At 43.2% G+C, this 24,294-nt stretch overlaps 1 protein-coding gene across 1 annotated transcript; it reads left to right on the plus strand.

Moving 5' to 3' along the window:
- The first annotated feature begins 217 nt into the window (after positions 1 to 217).
- LOC109316439 (aldose reductase-like) lies at positions 218 to 22,192 on the plus strand. Its single transcript, XM_019544519.1, has 10 exons — positions 218 to 326; positions 4,853 to 5,020; positions 7,061 to 7,177; positions 8,461 to 8,538; positions 9,543 to 9,665; positions 15,011 to 15,117; positions 16,596 to 16,677; positions 17,062 to 17,145; positions 20,039 to 20,121; positions 21,071 to 22,192. The coding sequence occupies exons 1-10, from the start codon at positions 261 to 263 to the stop codon at positions 21,111 to 21,113; spliced, it is 951 nt and encodes a 316-aa protein (XP_019400064.1). The 5' UTR covers positions 218 to 260; the 3' UTR covers positions 21,114 to 22,192.
- The last annotated feature ends 2,102 nt before the right edge of the window (positions 22,193 to 24,294 follow it).

Raw genomic sequence — 24,294 nt, forward strand, 5'->3', positions numbered from 1 at the left:
GCCTCAGCACCCAGCGCCCGCGGATCCGGATTGGCTGCGGGAAGGAGGGGCCCTGGGGAGCCGGATTAGCGGGGGGAGGGGGTGCTCCCCCTGGCTGCAGAGGAGCTGGCAGCGGCGGGCGGGACGCAGCGATGCCCCCAGGCCCGACCCTCGCCTGTCTCCGGCGGTTGGGGCGGGGCCAGGCCCTATGGAGCGGGCTGGGCCGGGCGAGGGCGGCTGCTCTTTCCTCCGGCGGCGGCGAGCGGCAGCAGGCGGGAGCCATGGCCACCTCCGTGCAGCTCAACACCCAGGCCAAGATGCCCATCCTGGGGCTGGGCACCTGGAAGGTAGGCGCGGCCCGGGATCCCTTCGCCCGGGCGCCCAGCTGCGGCTGTGGAACGCCGGGGCAGATGTGCCCAGCTGCGCCGTTTCGGAGCTGCCCTCGCCGAGCGGGTGACGGACGCTTCCGACAGGGCGACGGGGGGGAGCCGGGTGCTGCCCAGCGCTGGGTCCTCGTCTCCCCCCCACCCCGCTTGCAAGTAGCCGCTGTGGGAAGGAGACCGGGCCCTGGTGCTTCCTCCCTGGTGCAGTCGGTTTCACTATCGCTGGCCTGGTTTTTTGGGTGTTTTGGTGGATCCCAAAGGAAAGTTGGGAGGGCCTGCTGCTGGTGTTGCTGGTGAACCCTTCAGGATTGCCCTGGAGTCTCCAGGAATTAGGTATAAAGCTCCAGGAGATGCTGAAAGTCACCGGAGAGATAAATGATAGGGCATTCATTAAAATAAATATTACATGTTGAATCCGATTTATACAGTAGTCCAGTGAGGTTTTTTTTTAAAATGTAATAGGCATGTGCATTTGCCTTCCTGACGTAAAGTCTATGCGCTGTGACTGATATATGCAAGTTCGTGTTGTGTGTCACAGGCACGCTGGTAAATCTCCTAGAACAGATTTGAACAAAATTGGCAACCCTGTTACAAATTCAGTTACAGACCTAAGTGCAGCGGTTGTCAACTTGTATAGACTCAAGGCACCAACCATCACTTACCAAAGTGTTGCAACTATCCCACCCCCTCCCCCATTTCAAAGCCTAATTTCATTTTATTTTATTTTATTTTATTTTTTTGAAAATCAAGCGATTCTTCTGTTGCAGAGAACTAGGGTAGGCCACAGCAGGCCAGGTTTAATACTGGATTTCTGTTCAAAGTCTGCAGATTTATCTTGTGAATCGCACACAGAGGGACACCAAACGGTGCTAATGTTGTGCAACACCTTTAAAAGGAGCTCATGGTGCCTGAAGGTGCCATTGGGCCCCAGTTAAGAATCACTGATCTGAATGAGACTCTTTGCTTCCTGCAAAGATACTACTCTGGCATAGGCAACTGGTAGGGGAGGTATGGGGAGGGCACATGAACTCCCCCCTGCCCCCCCAACAGGGCCAACAACACCGCCACCAACTTCTGCAGGTGCTCACCAGCCTCATCCCAGCTGCCAACACTGACGCTGGCTTCTGCGGGTGCTTGCCAGCCCTGTCCATGATGCTCACACTGGTTTCTGTGGGTGCCCCCCCCCAGACCCAGGAGGCACCAGTTGCCCATGCACTCTGGTGCCTGATGGCTCCATTACTGTCACTTTAAAAGAAAACAGATGTGCAAGAGTAACTTCCAGAAACCTCAGGTGGGCCAGAGCCCTCTGCACGCTGTACTGCACAGCATGTCCCTATTTAATGTTTATTGATACTGTCTCCCAAAAAGGAGGGAGAACGTGGAGAGAAGTGTGATCCTGGCTGCTTCACCAAGGAGCGGAACTAGATGGATTCTGCTGACTTCAGACTCAATGGGACTTGAAAGAAAGTCTTCGTCTCAGCCTTTACTTCTAAAAACAAAGCAAACCAGAGATGATACCAATCTGAACTGCAAGAATATTAAGAATCTTAATTAAATGACCATGAAGAGCTTCTAAGTCCTCTGAAGGTTTCCATAGCAAGTGTAATAATTATTATTAGAAATCTGGCCACTTGCAGAGTATCTTGTCCTGCTAAAAAAAAAATTAACTTGTCTTGTTTAAAAAAGTGATTACTGTCTTATGCTCTCTCTTTGTTGTTTACATTATAATTTAAATTCCAGACAGTTATGTGTAAATAGAGCTTTTTGAAGGAAAGGGGGGTGGGAAATCCTCCCGCCTGTGCTATATGCAATGATCTCACTCTCCAGGCTTACAACTGTTATTTCCAACCCTGCACTAATGTGAGGTGGAGAGCTGAGATGTTAACCTACTGCAGATCCCTAATGTAAGGCTCCTACAACAAATTCCAGGTGTGCACTCCAACATAGCAGTGTGCTGAGTAAGATCATATACAAAGCTGTTCATCAGCTAATATTGTTGACTGCAAAAATACAATGAGGCAAGGGTCAGCAATCCCCAGTGGCAGGCTAGTTGTAGTCCACTGAACTTGGGGACTTTGGTGGCATTTCTATGGGAGGAGGTTCATCTTTGCAATGGTCAGACAGTGAAGAGAAGCTGCGAGAGCAATATGGGTGGTGTAGGCCAGGTTGGAAGCAGACCACATTCATAGCTAAGCTCTATTAAAGCAGCCCCCCACTACAAAACATTACCAACCCCTGCAACAGAAAATTTGCAAACCTACATATCCTAGTATCCTTTATCTGTTCATATAAGCGAACTCTTAGGTTTCTTTCCTCTGTATATCTTCCACTGTGACATAATAAGGAAGAAGATCTTACTGATTCTGTACTAAGCACCTGACTCATCCATCCAGGCTTTGAATGCTAGTTTGTAGATTTGCTGCCCGATATACTGAAATCTGTGCCTACATATTTCTTTCTCCCCTCTTGCTCACACTAAGAAATTGTTTTGAGCACATTTTTGAACTTCTGACTAATAAGAGTTTTTAAAAATCAAATAATGATTACTAATGATGCAGCTGGATTATGCGGTATCTCCAAATGTCAGTGCCATCTGTGCAGCTTGGACAAAACCTTTTCCTCCTAATTGTTTTATCTAATAGATGCTACAACATCCAAAATCAAATATAGGCTCGTAGAAGGTAGATTAAAAAGTGATCTGCATTTTGAGTAGTTTACCCTCAAGGGCTGAGCGTGGTAGCTCTCCCACTGGCTCCTCAAGTTCTTAATTTTTGCAGTTGTTCAGTCGTAACAGGGTGTAGAGCAATGCTTCTCAAGGGGGTGCCTTGAGATCCTTTCAGGGGTGATGTAGGCAACTCTACAGTGTTGCCACTCACTGTTAGGTATGCAAACATGATTCGATCGCAAGATAAACCCAGAGATTTCAACTAGGAATTCAGAGTGTTACAGACATTCTCACTTGTTGTGTTCTTTCCAAGTTCTTTGCAACAGAAGACTTGCTCTGTTGTTTTTCTGCACTTAAAAAAACCAGTAATGACTAAGAACGAGCAATTTGCAAAGGTTGCCTTCAGTCTAATAAGAGGTGCCTCATGTCGAAAGCTTGAGGATCACTAGTATAAAGAGTCCTAACCCTGATTAGTGGGGCAGTGCTTAATACTCCTCTTTCAGTCAGGAGATCAGTCCCAGATAAGTGTGCAAAATACAGGGATTCAGAGAGCAGGGCAGTGTATGCTGTGAGATAACAAAGCTAGCTGTAGGAAGGTCCTCTAGGACAGGGTGGAGCAAGAGGAAAAGTTTTCTAACTTTATGCAACAATTGATATCAGTGCTTTCTGCCTTCTGGGTGAGGTAGAGGAAAGCTAACATTTTGTGTATCCTGTCTGTTACATGAAGCATTGTTTCCCAGACTGTGGGGGGTACCCCATTGTGGGGAGGGAAGCACATCATAGCTTTGAACAATAATTGATGGCTTAAGCAGGGAGACATGAGTGGTTAACCTTACTGCAGTGTGACATAAACCCAAAATGTTTCAGTTCTGTTTCTGTCCAATTAATCTTTCAGTGGACCAGTATTATCTACATCTCTGCAGCCTCTCTCCTGTGAGAGATTTCCCATTGTCCTTATTAATAATTAGATTTTCTGTGCATTCTGTTTATGAAGCAGAATGATTTTACAGGAGAAACTGGATATTCGTTTCCTGACATCACAGATGTGAAAACTGAGGGACAGAGAGATCAAGTGATCTGGCCAACTTCTTGCAACATCAGTTTTCTAGTGGCCAGACCACAGAATTGGCTTCCTTTGAACAATTCTCCACTGCTTGGCTGTAGTGTAAAGTGGTTTTGTTTTAATGGACCCTAGGCCAAACTTTTCCTATGGGATTAAGGGTGGTGTTTGGGATGTAGCCATTAAGTCAAATGGTAACTGAAAGCAGTCTAGGCATGCTGGTCCAAGCTGAGTAATGCAGTTGTGCCACCTTCAGTATGCAAGCTTGTCATCGCAAGTGAGTTTTTTTCATGCAACACTGTATGCACCATTTTAACTTAAGGGCTGAAAGGTGCCCAGATGGGATGGTTATAACAGTCTCTGGAAGAATTCTGTATGTGCAAGTAAAATACAAGACTTGGGCAGGAAGGGCCTTGCTGAGCCATCAAGTTCAGTCCTTGACTTTCTTGAACAAAATCTTCTGCTTCCGTTTTATCTAGCAGATGCTGTAGATCTTAGAATCAAATATTGGTTCTCATATGTCAGTCAGTAGAAATGATCTGCATTTTGTCTAACTATGTGCCCTGAAGGACAGAGTAGTACCTCTTCTACTGGTATATGCACATGTATATTTATGTGTGTATAAAATATAGTAGGGTTTATTTTATATATAAAAAAAAAAAATTAAAAAAACTCAATGGTGTAAAAGTCTCTTGATGTGCGCATTTCTAGCCAAGTAAGAACTGGGTACTAATGTGTTGGCGCAGTATGATATGTGTGTTTCAGTCTCCTCCAGGGAAAGTTGCAGAGGCTGTGCGGGTTGCCATTGATGTTGGATATCGCCATTTCGACTGTGCCTACGTGTACCAGAATGAGAATGAAGTTGGAGATGGGATTCAGAAGAAAATCAAAGAGGGGGCTGTGAAACGGGAGGACCTCTTTATTGTTAGTAAGGTATGACTCCATGAGGAGGCCCAGATCCCAGAGAAGCAACCGTGCCCATGGTGTGCCTGGGGATAAGACATTTCATATCAGGGATAAAACATATAAGGCAGAATTCTGTTTTACTTCATGTACCCAAACAGCAGTTACCCAGTCACATAACTGCTATTTTTGGTACTTAGAGCTTGTAATCCTATTCCACATGCAGTGAGTGTGTGTACATCCATGTGGCTAGTGAGTATGCTCAATAGGCTGTTCTCTCCTGAGACAGGTATCTAGATCTATATGTATGTATATATGAATGTATGTATCTGAGGGTGAAAGTGGACATCCTAGTCCCTTACTGCACGCCAAGTGTCCAAAAATATTGCCACAACCAAAGATGGTCACAATATGATGGATTGAATAGGAGAATGCTTGTCTTCTTATTGGTCACTTTGAGAATTCTCATTGCAAACATGCCTTATGAATACCCCTGCATGGGATTCCTGTGGCTCACATACCTTGCTGCCGTGCCATGACTTGAGATGCATGTCTGCAGTTGGAAGAACCTGAATGAGGGTTCCCCTGATCCTGCAGGACGGTGGCCACAACAACATTGGTAAATGCCACTGAAGCAGATCAGCTGTGGTGGGACATATTCTGGCACAGCTCATTCTGCTCCAAAGACGTCATCTGTCCTGAGTAGTGGTGGTGGTTGAGGAGGATGTCAACCACCCTCCCATCTTTTAGCACACTATCAGAATGGTTAAGACATTTCCACAGGATAAAGATGACACAGGTTCTAGGGCCCTCTCACCCAGAAGAGTTGAAACCTGTATCTCTGACATCCCAGCACAGTTCTGTAACTATTGAACTGAGGATTAGGCAGTATCCAGTCCCTTCTCCAGCACTTCTTTTGAAGCTAAGCCACTGTCCTTTGCATTTAATATTAATTGGATAAAATGGAAGGAGAGCTGTACAGTAGATAGGTTTTTGCCCATTTAGTGGCAAGAGTCTAGGACATTCCCTCTTCAAATGTAGCATTCATCCTGCTGAACCATACAACTTATAGCTTGTTTGCTTCATCCTGGCCTCACATTTCTCTTGGCTGCCTACAGGCAGCTTATGCATCCCCACTACACATGGAGTAGGATAGCAAAGTTTCCATTAGCACCAAAAATGACAGATATGTGGTTGGGTAACTGCCCTTTGGGCATGTAAAGTAGAGTAGGATTCTGCCTATAATATCCTGAACTGTTTCTATATGATCGATATAGAGAGTGTCCGGAGTGGACTTTTTTTATGCTTGGACTGGTGTTTCTCTAGTGTGTGTGTGTCATCAATGGTGCTTTGCTGATCATTGGGAAAAGGGACAACTCTTTCCTGCTCACCATGCAAGGCTTATAATGTACAGTCTGGAGCTTGACCCCAAGTAAGAACTTAGTGGCTATTAGGCACCGAGTTGTCTCCCACTTTCAGGATGGATGAAATGTGATAACTTGTTGCCTGGCTCTCCTCCACATCCTATATCTGGAAGGGGAGTCCCAGTGGATTGTGGGGACTTTCTTGGTCACTCCAAATCATGCATTTCTGAAAAGTTTGTAGGTTCTTTTGCTTGTGTGGGAAGCAAGGGGGAGGAGGAGTTGTTGCTCTAAAATTTATCTATGAAATCAGTGGGCACTTGCAGCCTCTCATTTCCAGTCTGAGTTGTCTGGTAACTAGTACATCTCATGCAGAGGTTTTCACCTTTCTCAGGTTTTTAGACTGAGAGGTAAGCTTTCTTTTGCCTTGTAGTATTGTTTTATTGGAGGTGCAACTTTGAGTAAAAAAATAGTTCCTGAACTGGCAATTACTCATGAAATCAGGTTCCCAGATTCCCATTCTGGTCAAATAAGCTGCCACTAAAACTGTTAGCATCAAACAATGTTCTTCTACCTCTGCTCCACAAGGCAAGCCCTGCAAATAGAGTGATAAATAGTACATAGTTCCTGGCATTGCCTGCTGTACATGTGATGTGTCTTTAACCTGCTTGATGATGTAATCAGTTTTACATTATTTTCTTTTTTATAGCTGTGGTCCACCTTCCATGAGAAGTCTCTAGTGAAGGGAGCCTGCCAGAAGAGTCTTGATGCACTGAAATTGAATTACCTTGATCTATACCTCATTCATTGGCCCTTGGGATTTAAGGTACTAGCACATTAACTTGTTTCTTCCTGACAGTTGCAGAAGGATGTCATGTTATAGATCCACCCATTGTTGTGGACTTGTGTCCCCCAGTGGGACATATCAGTACCACTCCTTATGCTTCTTTTTTAACTTTACCAGATACATGTCTGAGCAAATTTATCCCATCTCCCCTCCCTCCTTACCTCACAACTGAAGAAAGCATAGTAATTGCACAGAATTCTCTGCCCCTGTTGATTCAGGGAGAGAGAGGCCTAGAAAAGACACATCTCTCTCTTGCAAGAGCAGGTTATGTTTAACCATTTGGTTATCAGTTCCTTCACCTCTACCAACTCCAGCTACGTGTATTTGGCCATGACTTGTCTTTCTGCTTATGGGAAGGAAAGGTGTGTTTTTGACTTCTTGATCTTGACTTAATGATCATAAGTGTTTTTCTTTCGTTTTTTTCATTATACCCCTTTTTCACTGAGTGTCTAAATGCAGCATAGATTTATAGTTAACAGTTATAGGAGCCTTGTGATTGAATTCCAAGGATCATGGGACAAAAGCAAGAACTTCAGTTGTAAAACCCATATGATGACTGTGGACATGCTTGAAACCGTTGATGTCTTACTTTTCATATTTTATCTTGGCCCTTCCTTACTGTAAGAGATTGCTAGGAATACCTTTTACACATTGTGTTCAACTCCCAAATGCTAGATGCTCTCACGTGTGTGTGTGTCGTTTTGAGTGTGGACAAAGCAGTTGAAATAAAGGGCAGTTGTGTAGGCCATCTGTAGAGGAGCTTAGGCAATAATAATAGCAAGTATATAGTCAGCAACTTGCACACACAGGCTCTTGTATTGTCTTTCCCTAAACCTGCAATTTAAAGAGTCTCCTGTAGAAGACATGACATTGTATACATTCGCTTATGCAGCAGACGTAGTCCAATATAAGCTAGAACTGAACAAACAAGGACCTGCTAAAGGGAAATACATTCAGAAAGGTACATTATGGAACACTACTTAAAAATTGAATGTGCTTGGCTGTTTCCATAGGCAACAGTCTTATAAGTTGATTGTGCTTTGCATCATGATGAAGCATTGAAGTACTTTGCTATGGGGTAGCAGGAAGGAGGAAAGAGAATGATCTTTCCAAAAACTGATAAAGTAATTACCTAAATGGGAGTTAGGATTCTTCTTTTTCACTAACAGCTCATGCTTTTATAGTTGACTTTCCTACAGGTCTAGCATTTAAGCAGAAAAACCAACAGAGAATGTTTCAAACTTTCTGCTTTGCATTGACAGGCAGGAGAGGAGCTGTTTCCTGCAGATGATAAAGGCATGCTTATACCCAGTAATACAGATATTCTGGACACATGGGAGGTAGGCTCAATCACAATTTAAGATTCTCCCCCACTCTTCCCCTCCCCGGGCTAGACAGCTCTTTTGTATATATGAAGTCTGTTAAGACTTCAATAAAATTATTGTACTTGATTCATGCAGCACTATTTGCAGCAAATGTGAAATCTTAATTTGCAGATGATTTACAGTAATTTTATATAAAATGTTTACTGTTTTAATTATAATGTCAGCTGCTATTCCCACATCTGATTGGCTAACTTGGGTGACTACCAGTAATTGGAGTGTAAATTCTTAGTTCATATGAAATCATGTTTGAAAGTTAAGCTAAAAAACAGCTTTATTTAAATATTAGGAAACATACAGTGTAGGCAGACAGAGCAAATGAACTAATATTGTAATGAATATATACTGAAAACTTGAGTTTAGCCCATCTTTACAGACTGCTTATGTTTTTACTTTACCTTGGAAGCAACCCTGTGTTGGCAGAGTAATTGGGTAGCTGGTATAATGGTTCTCTTCTCTGATTTTTGCGGTTCATTAAAAAATGCATACCCACAAAAATCAGTCTTTCTTTGCCTTTTGCAGCGAAAGGGTACCTTTCTCCTGAGGGAAGGATAAGATGGGCTGTTTTGTGTCCCTCCCTAATAGGCTCAATTGGATCTCTTAAGTGTATTATAATAACACTTGCAACAGCAGGACACTGACTGCTGTTGTTCCCCTGATTTACTTGTGGCAGGTTAGGGTGCTATGCCTTGTGGTTGTATGGTAGGATTGACTGGGTAATTTTAATAGGTTAGAGAAGGGTTTTTATGGGTAGTCTGGGTAGAGATTATCCTGCCTCCAGCAGGTGGTTGAACCAGTGATCTCCAGAGGTCCCTTCCAGCCCTATATTTAGTTATAGAATCATAGAAATGTTTTAGCATTTCTTTCCATGAAAGAAAGAAGTCATGTTGGCAGCAGAAATACCTCATTCAGGTGCTGTTGTCTGTATCTAGCCAAAGGCTCAGATTTTCCTGTCCTCTTAGGCTATGGAGGAGCTGGTGGATGCAGGTCTGGTAAAAGCCATTGGAATCTCCAATTTTAACCATGATCAGATTGAGAGAATTTTGAACAAGCCTGGACTAAAATATAAGCCTGCAAATAATCAGGTAAGCTGTTTAATACCGTCTGTTGATATGGCTGTGTTAGAGCCTTTGTGCAGCCAGGATATAGAGGAAGGGGGTTGGGGGGCACAGGGAAATAGGTACACGATGCACTTCCAATCCTAAAATTCTTCAGGAGTATTTAAGGCATTGGAGTGGTGCTCACAGGATTCACACTACTGGCTTTAAGAAATGTAACAGGGAATCTCTGGCATGGGATGAAGAATCCAGGACTCTGTTTTTACAACCAGAGCAAAGATCAAGCGAGGACCCTATGATGCCCATCTGGCATCTACTGAAAGTCTCTTGGATAACAGATATACAAGTGCATTTTGTGTCACCAAATTAAAGAAATATAAACTGAATATGTGATCTCATCTCATCAGTTTAATAATTCAGGACAAAAGAAATGCATGGAGTTGGTGGGTTGGCCACAGGGCAGAAGCATACAGATTACGAGGTAATTTCTGGGCAGGTCCAGATTGCTATCAGTGATGCAAGATTCTTTTGCAGAATCAAATGTTCATGAATTGCTCTTATCGGTCTGCTTCAGACTTGCCAAAGAACATCTTCTTTTGAAAAATGCTGTGTATGTGTGTTGTGTCTGTAGTTTCAAAGTTCATTTGTTCTTGAATTATGCCACTCCCAGAAATAAAAAAAAAGTTAATATTAAACTTATTAAAGGGGGAGGGGGGAAGAAATGATGAAGGCCTGGTATGCAGACCACAGTTCTTTCTAGTGAGAGGTTGATGGGTGTCTCATCTAAAAGTAATCAGATTTCAAAATGGTGGGGGGGCAGGAAATAAAGAAGAAAAGATCCTATCCAAATGGTAAACTCTTAAAGAAAGCTAGGAGCACAATCCTGCAAAGTGCTGAAAACCTTAAAAATTCACGAAGACTCCACTGGACCCTGTCAGTGTCAAGCCCCAAATGAGATTAAAAGTTTGTACAGGAAGGGTCTTGCCATAAGCAGCAACTACAGTGTTATACACTAGAAGTTAAGTAATAGCTGTGGTGATGGAAAATAACTTTGTGGTTCCTGACTAATTGTTTTTTAAAAATCTCCAAAGTAAAATAAGTATGTGGGGGGTTATGATCTCCCTGGTAACACACCTTAAAAGGATAGAATTACAATGATGTTTCCCTTATCAGAGGAACGAAAGGATTTAATTTTAATCGTATCTAAATGCAAGTGAGACTAAAACCTGATCCCCATTGTTGTATTTTACTATTAAAAGCAATATGATAATATTTTAATAGGATAGAGTACAAGAATTTCTCCTTTTTGTCAGACTGCAATATTCGGTGAACCAGGACATGCTGTGCAGCCTTTCAAATGAGGAAGTGATCAGGTTTTTTTGTTTTGCTCTTTAATGTGCTGACACTAGAATACTGTCCAAACTATTGCACCAGCAGGATATTTCAAAGGAAAAGCATGAAATCCACCCATCAGCCACCGTTGCCAGCAGAACCCTGAATTTTCTAGGATCTACCCTGTCCCACCCCTGATAACGTGCAATTCTTTTTTTGGTTTGTGAGAGTTGATTTAATTATGATCCAAGGTGATAAGGCTGTTACTGCTTGAGTTTTATACGTTGGTCTCATGGCTGTGAAATCCATCCTTGCCAAAATTGCTGGTACGTTTTGTGACCTCCACTTGCTCCTTTTTAAACAGAAAACCCTTCAACACAGATTGCTTGGAATTTCTTGTCTCTTTCTTTGGTAGTTTTGCCATATTGTATTACTTCAACTACATGTATTATTGCTCCAAACAATTAGGAATGTTAGTAGTTCAGGTAGTCCAGCAATAGAAATGTGTTTAGTTCTTTCCCTGTAAATAACTTCAATTTCAAGCATTATGTTGGTGGAATGTGAGAGTGAAAAAGTTGGGCATCAAGGAATATCTGTTCCATGAGATTCTGTTTGTAAATTACAGAGTTCTTATCTCACTAACAGAATGAGAAGGGGTAAATATTTTTTCAGAGGAAATTTTAAATTCTATAGTTTCTTTGGGAATAAATCAGATTCACTTTCTATAGCATAGAATATAAGATGGTAGAAGGGAAGGCAAAAGAACACTCAATCTAATTAAAGCTACAGAGAAATCTTAGGTAGTTAGAATTTAATGCAACTTTTATTCCTCATGCAGCTACCAGGAGTGGGGAAAGATTGAGGGTGGTCTCCATTTCATAATTTGCTTCTCTTTGTAAGTACAACAGCTGTTACTGAGATACTGCCAGACCTGCTAAACATCCACAGCGAGTTACTTCACAGGACAAGCTGGAAATCTGTTCAACATAAGTCATACATAGATCTGAAATGTGCCTGTCTCTCAGGATTAAATGTAGTGCACATATAGCCTAACGATCTACACAGTCTGTGTAGAAGAAAGTCATCTTTGAGTTAATAGCATATAGTTTACAAGGAGTGTTTACAGATGTGCTGCAGCTGATGACATTTGTGTGCATCTCTAAAAATCCTGGTTAGTCCAGTATTAGGAAGGCTTTTTCTGTAATCCTGATATTGACTCATGGTACCATAAAGCACCAACTAATGACTTCTTAGTATTTTTATATGATAATATAAGCCTTTCACCTTGAAGAGACTGTAGCAGACTGAACAGCACAGCTTAGAAGCCTCTGACTGTAGCCTGGTGAAGAAACAAGAATGTTTCTTGTTCATATTTCATTCTATATATAGTCTGAATTCTGCCTCCTGGGCACCCATGTAACAGGGCCACCCACTCAAACACTCCATTTTACACTGTACAAAGAAGCTGGATTCATGAGGGCTGCCAAAACTGAATAGTTATGTATAGTCAACTCAGTTGAACCCAGTCATAAACTGTATGGTGACTGATATTCCTAGCTAGTTGAGAATTCTGGGACAGTGCCATACGATAGTCTCATAAAAGAAAGCAACTGGTACCATAAATAAATAAACAGATTGGGCTGTAACCCAATCTGTATAGTTCAGTGACTTGTTCCATCTGCCAGTGATACAGTATTCCAAGGTCCTCTGTCTGATAACAGCAGCAATATAGGAGGTTTCAATGACAGTGCAGTCTCAGTTATTTGAACTTCATTGCTGAAATGAGGCCATGCTTACCCGAAGTGCGTTTGCTTGGAAATGTCTCCAGTTATCTACCACCTTGCAGTTCAAATCCATTTACTGCCACCCTGACATGTGGATAATCATGGCTGAATTGAACCCTGCTGCTGCAGTAAATTGCCACGACATTAATCAGATGCTAACTGGTCTCTACCCTTTCATCCATTCTATCCAAGTTGCAGCTGATGGCATTAAAACTGATGGGAAGCCTATGCTTGCATTTCTCTAATAATGCTATAATGAACAGTAATCTGAAGATACACAAATATGCAAAATGGTGTTTAGTATTTATTTTCTGATTAAGGATTTTAAAGTAGGGTTTCGTTGCATCACAAGGTACCATCTCCAGACGTGGCTGTAAAGGCCCTGGAGGCCAAAAAAATTTCATGTGCCCTGCTCTGAGAGCAGTCTTCCCTTCTTACCCACTGTGTCTTGATGATAATTGCTATTAAAATACAGGAGGCTGCCCTGGTCTCATCTTAATGACCACCTGGTGGTTGTGGTTCTTGCCTTGTGGGCAAAATACATGGCTCCATTCCACCCCTACACCATGCCTCAAGCCTCACAGATGTCATCCTCATCAATGTTCTCTCATTACACATACAGCCCCTCCCTGGGCCCTCAGACCTCTTGATCTCTCATCCAGCCCCTCCCTGGGCTACCAGATGCCTTTGGTCCCTCCCTGGACCCTACTGGTCCAATGCTTTCCTGGCCCTTCTTTGGGTCTCTGGACCCTTGTGTTCCCACTCTTCCTTTAGGTTACAGCTCTCCCTGCTGGGCCCACTCTGTCTCAGGGCTCCTGTTTTCTCTGCTGGGCCCACTCTCAGCTGCAGAGCTCCTGTTCTCCCTTTCTCATTTGGACCCTCCCCAACTCAGATGGCATTGTCTGAGTCAACATCATGCTGGACCACAGTCTCCTTGATCCCCTTCCTTGTAGGCTGTGGCCATGCATGGACCTTAGGGCTTTCCATTCCGAGGCCCTGGCCTCACCTTGGGCCAGTTGAGATCTCTAGGCTCCCCCAGCTCTGGTAGTCTCTGCAGTGTTCCCTCCAGGGGCTTTTGACTCCTCTTGGGCCCTGGCCTTGCACAGGCAAGTTGAGATTCCATGGGTCAATCCCTCATTAGGTCCCACTCTCTTGGCCCACCTGTACCCCACAATAGGTCCCATACACTTGACCCCTCTCTCTGGGCTCACCCAGACCCATGCCTAAGTCTCATACTCTCAGCCCTTCACTCTGGGCTCTGGACCCCTCCTTGGGTCCCCAGGAACCTCCTCCATCCCTTTAGTTCCTTCCCAAACCTCCAGACTGCTTTAGATGTGGTTCTTCATGCTGAACTTCTGGAGCTGCAGTCATCCTACTAAGGTGGTGTTCTCTCAGCAGGCTCTACGATCTTACTGCAAACTCTCCGTAGGACCTGGGCTTATCTGCCTTAAACCCAGCCCTCCTCCTGGGTCCGATGACTCCCGCCAATCAGTCCTAGCCACTACCAGCTCTGGCCCAACTGCAGGCTACTATACCGGCAAGTACCCTATGTAGCTTGCCACATATTGATGCACAGCAGTAACTGAGCTTTGAAGTTTAATTCCTGCTAACTGGTGGGAATATGCTATATCCCTAAACACTGAAATGATCGTATGTTATTCTAAAGTAATGGTCTAGGTAGGACAGGGGTTGATACCCTACAATCTAAAGACCTAATCCAGCCTACCAAGCTATTTCATTTAGCCCTTGAAGCCCAGATATCCATGTTGTTTGGTGGTGAGGGGTATTCTGAGGCAGGCTGAACATACAGTGGTTGCCAACTCCTGGTCTATAACACTATAGCTCTAGGATTAGTACTAGAGTAGTTTTTAAAAAAATGAATTTTCTTTAGTTAGAGAAGAAAGACACTGGAACTTCAGCTGGGCAGAGCGAAAGAGGTGTGCTTGCTTGAATTGCTCTCCAGAATGATTTAGTCTTATTTTTATACCACACTTTCACAGACTTCATAGTACTGTGATTGTTTACATTGTATTAATGTATAAAGTCCATCTCTGCTTTGCAAGATCCTGCTGTAATACAGCCAGTTAAACACACACGCACGCACACCTCTGGAGAGTTGTACATATGCAGGACTTACCTTGAGTCATAACAAAGAATTCGCTTTTTTTTCTTCAGTTAGAATAGAAACAGACCCCCTGAAGCACAGTAGCATTAGTCCAGTTTTCCACTGTGAACCCTTACATCCTTGTTTTTCAGATTGAGTGTCACCCATACCTCACCCAAGAAAAACTGATCAAGTATTGCCAATCCAAAGGGATTGCTGTGACCGCGTACAGTCCCCTTGGTTCTCCTGACAGGCCATGGTAAGAGTGCTTTCCAACCTCTCCTCTAATGTATGTGAGCATGATGGTTTATACAAAATAAATGAGCAGCTCTCTTGTTCTAGGTAAGCATTTGTGTTGCTACTGTAGCAGGACCCACCCCAACAGCAGCAGTGACACCCCCTGGTGGCCAAGCCACTACTGCCCTACTCTGGTTCCTCAGAGTAACCTCCCTTTTCTACATCACCTGCCACTTCTAGATGGATATTATAATATTTAGACTGCCCCAGGGACACAGATCAAACCTCATGTCACCTCAGCAGGCTAATAACTCATGCCTGGCTGCCACCCATCTTGCCCCTCAGTTCCTAGACTCATCATCCTGGCCCTATCAGTTTCTTAGGGCACAAATCACCTTGGGAGCAATAATTGTGGCCCTCTCCACCTCCATAATGATGCCCAGGTCTCACAGGCATTAGTCCAGATTTGTTTCTCTGTCTGTCTGAGCCTTTAGAGGGCCAGGGGCCTGGTGGGCTGACAACCTTTTTGCCTGGGCCTCCAACCCTGTCTGAATTCATTTCTCTGGGCCCTCTGGCCCTGTCTGTCAACCTACCAGGCTCTTGCCCTCAGCCTTAGCCTGTCCCTGGACCATTGGTCCTGTTCTGGCCTCAGCCTCTCTCAGACTTCAGCACCTCAACCCAGGTTGTAGCCCTGACAGCCTTTGCCCATCTCTGGGCCGCTATCCTAAGCTTGACTACAGCCCCTCCCATGCTCCAGCTCCACTACAGAAGTCTTAACCCTCTTGGCTTTGGCCTGTCTCCAGCCCTCAGGGTGCCTGACCCCAGGCTAGGCTTCTGTCACAAGTGCCCTCACCAGGCATCCCTCCAAGGGCTCAGTTCTCCCCTACAGCCACAACCCATTCCTCCAGTTAAACTTAAACACAACACAAATGTAAGCAAACCACTTCCCCAACTAAAATTCTCAGTGTCAATGTCACACTGCAAGTCATACTCCTCCTTACCTCTCTTAGGGGGCTTGGATGTCTGTGAGCCTACTTACTGCAGCTCCCAAGAGCTCCTCTCCCTGCAACATGCAGGGCCAGACTGCCCACCTTGCTTCAGGCACTAAGTTTATATGCCCCAAAGCACCACCCCTTCTGGTCTCATGGCTTCCCAGCCATACACAAAGGGGTTTTGCTTGCCATCCTCTGCTGCTGTTTAATCCAGCTGCTTGTAGCCTTTACTTCTGTGCTGTCTGGAGGCCTGGCCTTTGACTGATTACTGCACTGCAGCAAGATCCAAGAGAGTTACTCCCCAGGGGTAGCACCTGTCCTTGCTATCCCTGGCCTGCTTGTTTTCTAGCAGCTGACCTTTGCCCAGATGCCTACCCCACACAGCAAGCTTGGACCTACTGCATTCTCCCCTTAAACTAATAGGAGTCTCTGGCTTCCTATTACAGTACATAGAATCATCCTATAGAGACTTTCCATAGTTTGACTACCTTGTTTTTTATTTTTATAGGGCTAAACCAGAGGATCCTTCCCTCCTGGATGACCCCAAGATTAAGGAGATTGCAGCCAAACACAACAAAACACCAGCACAGGTACATATGGCTGGTAAAGTGAGTTTTCAGCATGACCCTTCCTGCTGTCTTTACTGGGTCCTCTTGGTTCATCATTCCAGCCTCGCATAGACGTTTTGTCTTTTGGAGTCTGATTCTTTAAATCTGACTGAAAGGGAAAGAAGTCACCAGACTATCTGGAAAACAGGAAGGGGAGGTATCTGCCTTTGCCCTCTGTCCCACTCAGTGCTCTTCAGCAAGCACTAATTGGTCTTCAGTACTGAAGTGATGATATTAGGCAGTGTACAAACTCTGTTCCTGATGAATTGCACCACATTGTTTTACTGTATATTGAATCTTTATTGTAATAGAAACAGTTGATCCAGGACAGAACGTTCTGACTGACTGGTTGTTCTGGTTATATAGGTTCTGATCCGGTTTCATATTCAGAGAAATGTGATTGTGATTCCCAAGTCTGTTACACCACATCGTATCGCAGAGAACTTTAAGGTAAGATGGCAAATGGCTCTGATCCTGATTATGATTAGCGGTAGTTGAATGAGGTCTCCACTTCCTTTGTGAAAGGTGCCTGTAGTTTCTCACTCTACCTAGTTAGTTCTTGTCAGATGAGGGGTCTCTTTCAGTTAAACTTACAGCAACTATGGATCAAGAGTGAAAGTGAGCAGAAGTAACTCAGAAATAGCTCAGAGCTAGCTGTAATTTTGTTTGAGGTCCTATTCAGTGTTTCTTCCATCTGCCTTTTGCCAAAAAAAGAATAAATGCAGTCTTCTGCTGCAGCAGAAAAGAAATAAATAAATCTGTGTGGGTTAGCGATTCCCAAACTCTTTGGACCAGCAAACCTCTTTCAGCCCCTCTCTTTCTCGTGGATTCCAAAGCACAAGGGTGTGCTTTCAATTAAACAATTACAATGCAAACTGTGGGTCTGTGTAAATAAAACTATTTCCTGACATTGCTGTATCAACAGCAGTCATTAACAAACTATAGCCTATAGTTCACTAGTGACCTGCAAGTCCACAGAATCAAAAGCACGGTAAAGTAGCACAGGAACGTATGAAATCTGTGGATTTCTTATGGTGATCTTGCAGACAGCCAACAGTCCACAGATGATAGTTTGCTGTATCAACAGCAGTAGTTTGTAATGTCAAAAAAATATTTTTTTTCTTTACGCAGACCCATAGCTTGCTCCGTATGGCTGTCCAGACAAGCACAGACGTTTGGTTCCCCAGGGACAATAAGGAGCAGGACACCTTGTGCCGCTGTTAGTTGTCCCCAGGGAACACCTGTGCCTCACACCCTATGATGATGCAGCAGGTTACCTCCAGTGGGGATGGGGAGGCTGGGGCCGGCAACAGGGCTGGCCCCGGCAGCCTTATGTAGGGCTCTGGGAGCTAGGGAAACCGCAGCCGTGTTGCTCCTGCAGCTTGGAGCCTGGCTTGCAGCACGCACTGGCTCCACGTGCGCCACCCCGCTTTTTTTCTGCACCGGTTTTTATGACCCCATGATCTCCAGGGTCAACTCTTCCAACCCCCCCACCCCGCTCCCACGCTGCAAGGTAGTGTGGGAAGTGCCTGAGTGTGTAGTGTGTGGCACCACAGATGGGTTTGCAGCACCACACACCACATGGCCACACTCATTTGGACGTGGCCTATTAGTTTAATTCAATGGTATGTTACTGAATATAAAAGAGTTTTATGTTATGTGTATATGTCATTTAAATAACTCAAGTAACAAAACATAATTTAATTAACTGGAGCACTGAATTTGAGATTGTACGCTGGTATGGGTACCTTTTGTGCAGAGCTAGGCATGTTTGGACAGGCACCCCAAGTTGACTATTTTTTAGTTTTGCTGCTGGCTTTAGCTAAGGTCTTGCTGTTCAGGTTTCTCGCCTGTGCTGCTGCTGAGTTAAGTCCATAGCACCACTCTGGGCTTGGAAGAGATGCAAAAGAAACAAACAGAGTTAAACAAATAAACTGCCATTTAGCTTTTCCCGAGTTTCATGCTTCCAGCTTGCTAGACTTTTCCCAGGCTTCACTTGCCCCTACTTCTTATCTTTCAGAGGCTCTGAGGGCCTGTGGGCCTTGTGCAAACAAATAAACACAAGAGAGGTCTTGCTCACAGCCGTCCCTGCGGCTGCTTTACCTCAGCTAACTCCAGGCTATCCCCAGGCTCCAGGCAGCCTGACTCTGCTAGTGCAGCTGCCCCCAGAAGCTTCTTTCAGCATCTTTTATTTTCCCCCCTGCTGACTCACGTGGCTGGGTCTCTCCCTCCTTCCCCACATCTGAGTTAGCTCCCTTGCTGGGAGGCTGCCTGCGTCCCAGGACCTGGGTCCTCAGCCTCTGGTGAGTCTTTCCTGCTCTGGGGTGGGTGTGGGAGAATGCTTTCAGGCAGTGAGGCCATTCGGGCTCCTCCACACCCATAGTAACAGGACCAAGCCCTATTACAAAGATGTTTTAAAAAGTGCATTAATAAGGTGGTACCATGAATTGTACATAAGAACAAAAGCAGCAAGGTGAACACCTAATACATTGCACTTGATTGTAACCTCTTGCAAAACATGGCTGTCATATTAAATCATGTCTTCCTCCAGCCAGTAGATCAGTGATTCTCCACCTGGGTGCCTTGAGAGCTTTTCAAGGTTGCCATAGTGTGTCACTGTTAGTCATGCAAACATGATTCACAGGATAAACCCAGAGATTTCAAATAGGAATCCATAGCATTAAAACATTCTGACCTGTTGTGTTTTTTTTTTTTTCTCAGTTCTTTGCAAATGAAAAGTTGCACGATTCTTCTAGAGTCAGAAACTGAGGAAAAACTGAAAGCTTGCATTTGCTGAGAAGTTTCTCAAGTCTGTAAAGGTTAAGAACCACTGCAATAGATTCTCAAAATCCAAAAGGAAATTATTGTACAAAACAATTGAGCACTATTAACCAGCACCAATTTGCTCGTCAAATTGAGAATTATTTTTAAGTTTTCCTCTTTAAAATTAGGATTAGGGGTCTACTTAAATCGTGGGGGGGTTACCAATTTTTTTGGATTGATCATGACCTAAAACTCTCATTCTGCAGTCATTTTGTGGTAGCCCTGCTCCTCAGTACTGCTTGGCAGAGAGGCCTCTGGGGGGGGAAGGAGGGATGAGGGGGCAGCAGCCATTTTATCTGCTGCCCTGCCAGCCAGCACGTTCCCCTCCCGGCAGCAAGGACCAGTGGGGCCCCAGCATTTAAACATTTTTTTTTTTTTTTGGTTGATTTCATGGACAATCCAAGATTTCACAGTTTCTGTGAAATCCATGAAACCATGAATTAAGTTCCTAGCTAGATCACTGGTTGCTAGCAATTTAAACTTTAAAGAATGAATTGACAACTGAGTCTCTTGTTCCCAGGTATTTGACTTCGAATTGACTAAAGAGGAGGTGGAAACCATCCTCAGCTTTAACAGAGACTGGAGGGTCTGTGCAATGAGCATGTAGGTGACGACTTAAAACACTAAAGTCTTCTGCAGAGGGTTTCATAAGGTTTATTTAAAGAAATATTCAGGAATTAGTTTAAATTCATGAGCTCCCATTTGAATGAAATTCAGCATCTCTTTTTTTTTTTTTAAAGATGTGTAAACGCAAACTTGGCTAAAATCTATTTTATGAACAGGTGTCAAAATATTTTTCAGAGAAATGTAATATTTAAGTGGAGTGAGAACTGTGTTTTAATAACTTAATTTGAATTTTTTTTTAACTCTCTTAAAGGAAAACTCTTAAGTTACTCTCTTAAGGGAGAATAATCTGAGCATCTACTTCTGTGATTTAATCCTAGTTCTGATGCAAGGCTCATTCTGTGTCTCTTAAACAATCTGTCTGAAACATACTGTCTGAAAAATAGAGATCTCTGCCTCACAGGAATGCTGAGGATTGAATATTTAATGTTAAAAAGTTAAATGCTAGCAGTCAAATGCCTGAGTCATAACCTTGGTGGTCAAACTAATTTGTCACGTATAAGTTATTTAAAATTTCTTCTATGCTTTTTCACTACCTCTACCTCTACAAGATAGGTGTCCATAGTTTAGATACTACATGTGCGCAAGCCTCAGATAGTCAGTATGCAGTATTACTTCATAATAGGTTTTTTATGGAGATCAGAGTACCTTGCATCGTTAAGAAAATACTTCTAAGGATAACTTATCATTTAAATGGTATGGTGCAAAATCCTAAATCCTTGCTGTAGAAATTCAGATCTTGCCATCTGTGAATTAGCAATATCCAAATAACACAGGGGTTAGAGGGTGCTTAACTTGGATCTCTTCCTGAAGTATGTAGAACTTTGAAGCATGTACATACTTGTGAATAAGCCCAAACCATCATTTGGCAGACACCTAATATGTATAATTCAGACTTCAGCATAATTTTTCCTTTATTTTTTCTTAGGTGCACAAATCACAAAGACTATCCTTTCAGTGCTGAGTATTAATGGTCTCAAGCCATTCGTCAGAGATTAAGGAGCGGAACTTTCTTCTCCATTCATACCCCTTGATTTCTAGCTTTCTCACTGCATTTATCCTTCTAGTGCCAATGTAGATGCAGTGTGTATGTTTGTTGTTTTGAGGAAGGAAATTCTACAACAGGTCTGAAGAATAAAGCACAGAATAGAGATGAACAGAGAATACAGTACTTCACACTCTCTCCAACCACAGTTTTGAAACGGTATGAACTACGCAAATGACATTAGTTTCTGCTCCTAGCTGGGAGTGTCAGAAAGTGTTAAATCTTTTGGAAGAATAATCTTCAAGTCTATCTTTTCTGTAAATTCCTGTTGTTTCTGGAATTTTTGCCTTCACTCCATGTTGAACTTGATATATCAGTTGGTTTCTGAGTCTAGTCAGTTGCTACTTATGTGTAGCTCTCCTAAACAATATCAAGAGTTCTGTTTTTTCACAGTATAACTTTTTTGCTTATAATAAAAGGCAGTTTCACTACTACATGTAATGCAGTGGCAGAATAATTTTCTCATTAACGCAGTAATTCTTGAGCTTCTGCATTGGGTGGAGTTGTCTCTAGACAAGATACAAGAACATATCTTTAGTCACATCTGCATAGCCTTCATGCTGTGCTCGGGCATGGTGCAGAATAGCTCAGCACCCCTGCTCTGTATCCACCATAGCCTGAAAAAATGTAACCTAACAGTCCTTGGAGCAGCACTAGGTGTGCATCAGTAAGCAAACTTGATTCTGACAGCTAAGTGATGGCACTGGGTACATGCCAAACAACAGCTAAATTTTTTTGACCATAGCTTGTGTGGAATGGGAGTGCTGTACCTCTGGGGTATTTTCTTCTGTGGTCAGAAGCACTGTAACCATGCCTTTACATACAGAACGGAGATGAACGAGACACTGACCGGGGCCTGGGGGCCAGGTACAACGCCATGGACCTAGACTAAAGGTCACATAAGCGGATGGGGTGGAGGCCTGGGGCCCTAACAAGGACCTAGAGGACTGAAGGGGCACAATACCAAACTGGGGATGAAGGCCCACTGAAATAATTAATTGGTGAGACCTGTGAGGCATGGGCATGGCTTTAGGGACAGTCAGAGACCATGAACATAGCCCTTAAGGTAATTGGCAACCAGAGCCGCAGACAATGCAAGAGAGACTAGACCCCTGGGGATTTTGGGCCGCCTCCCAATCTTCCTTTCTAAATAACATCAAAGGTATGGCAGGATAAGGAGAAGGTAGGACCCAAGACCCAGAGGAAGGAGGAGCCACGCAGCCTCCAGGGGGTGTCATAATCAACCCAGGAGCCTAATTCTGGTATACCACCTTTGTTGTACTTAAGCAGTGATGTGTTTTGGGTGAGCACCTTTTGATTGCTCCTATTAAATTAATTTGAGATTAGGTAGATTTTTTTTCTTTGTCTAAATGTTGTAACTAAAAGCATCTCTCATTTAAGAAGGGTAGTACAACTATTTCAGCAAAAACCTAGTGATCTACAATGAGCACAGGCTTCAGCCACTCTTAAATAACCAGACTAAAACAAGTATGCAAACATCTGTACAAGCCAATTACCTTTTCAGAGATATGTAAACACCTAAATTTTTACATTCATGAGCTACAGTTGTCCTTTGGCCTATGTTTTAAGAAACTTTCAGTTACTGGTTTGCCTAGTACCTCCTGGTAATGTTTGAAGTCTATTATCTGAGATATGTTTAGAACCTTTTATGACATGAGTTATGGATATTTCAGACTTCTCTGTACATGAGCCTATTATCAGGTTGTCCAAGGACTGATTAGACATGGAGACTTAAATGCTCCTCTGAAAAGGTGGCATGGTGGTAAGAGGGATGTGCGGAGATAAGAATACAAGCTCTAGAACTGGCAACATGACACCTTTTGGTATTCTTAAACTTAAGTTGGGGGCAGAGTTATTAATCAATGTGTCATATACAATGAAACCTGTTAAACATGTAATTATACAGGGCCATGAACATTTTTTACTTCCTTATAGGTTTCTATTATAGGAGGAGATTCCCAGATGAGAAGGCATGCCAGGAGTATACAGGTTTCTGCTTATACAGGTGCTATCTTAAACAGGTTTCACTGTAAACAATATACATCCCTCTGCTAAAGGGAGAACTTGCTTTGCATAAAATCCACAGATATTGGCGAGAACAAGTCTAGCTGTTTACTAACACCATTTTCTGTCCAGTAAGAGGCCATATCATCCAGTGTTTGTGATTAATGTAAGTAAAGACACTAGTTTAGTGTCTAACAGTAGGAAGGTAGGTTTGCATTGCTGTGGGAACCTTAACTATAACATTTCTCCTTGACTAGTCCAAATAAAATCTGAACTCTAACTTGGTTTATATTTAAAATCAGAGTTAGATGCACACTTTTATTCCCTAGCTACGCTTCTGACATCTCCTAAATAAAAGCTGATGCCTGAAAATGTGATGTGACAAATTTGTGGTTATATTAATCTACAGCAGCTCTAAGTGACAAACAACAGGAGAGGAAAAGATGACTGTCTCACTCTAAACAAAAGAGGCAATATCTCCCCTCCAGTACTGAGTCTCTTCAGCTAAATGGATTATCCCTATGTTAGGTGCTGGGCTTAAGGACAAATGCAAGAATCTCTGACAGTAAATGTAATTTTGCTAAAGTTATAATGCAATATAGGAACTCTGAGTTATCTAAAGAAAAAACAGCTAATTTTGTTCTTGCGTTGGTCTAAAAAAACTAGTCAATGAAACCAGTAGATGCTGGATATTTTTCTTTTGGAAGTATTTTTCTGTGACAAGAGTCCGTTCTAGCAAGTACCAGTTGTTCCAGAATGGTACATCAAGTTCTATTACATTACATGTTTTGTTTCGACTTGCCTTATAATCTCTCAGAAAGTTGCCTTTGTGGTTGAACTGTTCCGTCCTCTGAGAGTCCTGGAGACGATTTCTAGGTAGAAACTTGACAGTGGAGGAGACTCTGAATAGCACTATAGATAATATTGCAAGAAGCTTTCAGTGTATGCTACAGAATGTCTTGAAGGGAAAGAATAGTGGATAAAAGTCAATCAAGGACAAGCAATTCAGTATCTGGCTGGTATAGGGCTTGGATGCTGAAGGAACTGATGTTCAGAAGGGATCAAGCATAAACAGAAACCCA

The sequence above is a fragment of the Crocodylus porosus genome, unplaced genomic scaffold (assembly GCF_001723895.1).
Source record: "Crocodylus porosus isolate Cpor-Errol unplaced genomic scaffold, CroPor_comp1, whole genome shotgun sequence".
NCBI lineage: Eukaryota > Metazoa > Chordata > Crocodylia > Crocodylidae > Crocodylus > Crocodylus porosus.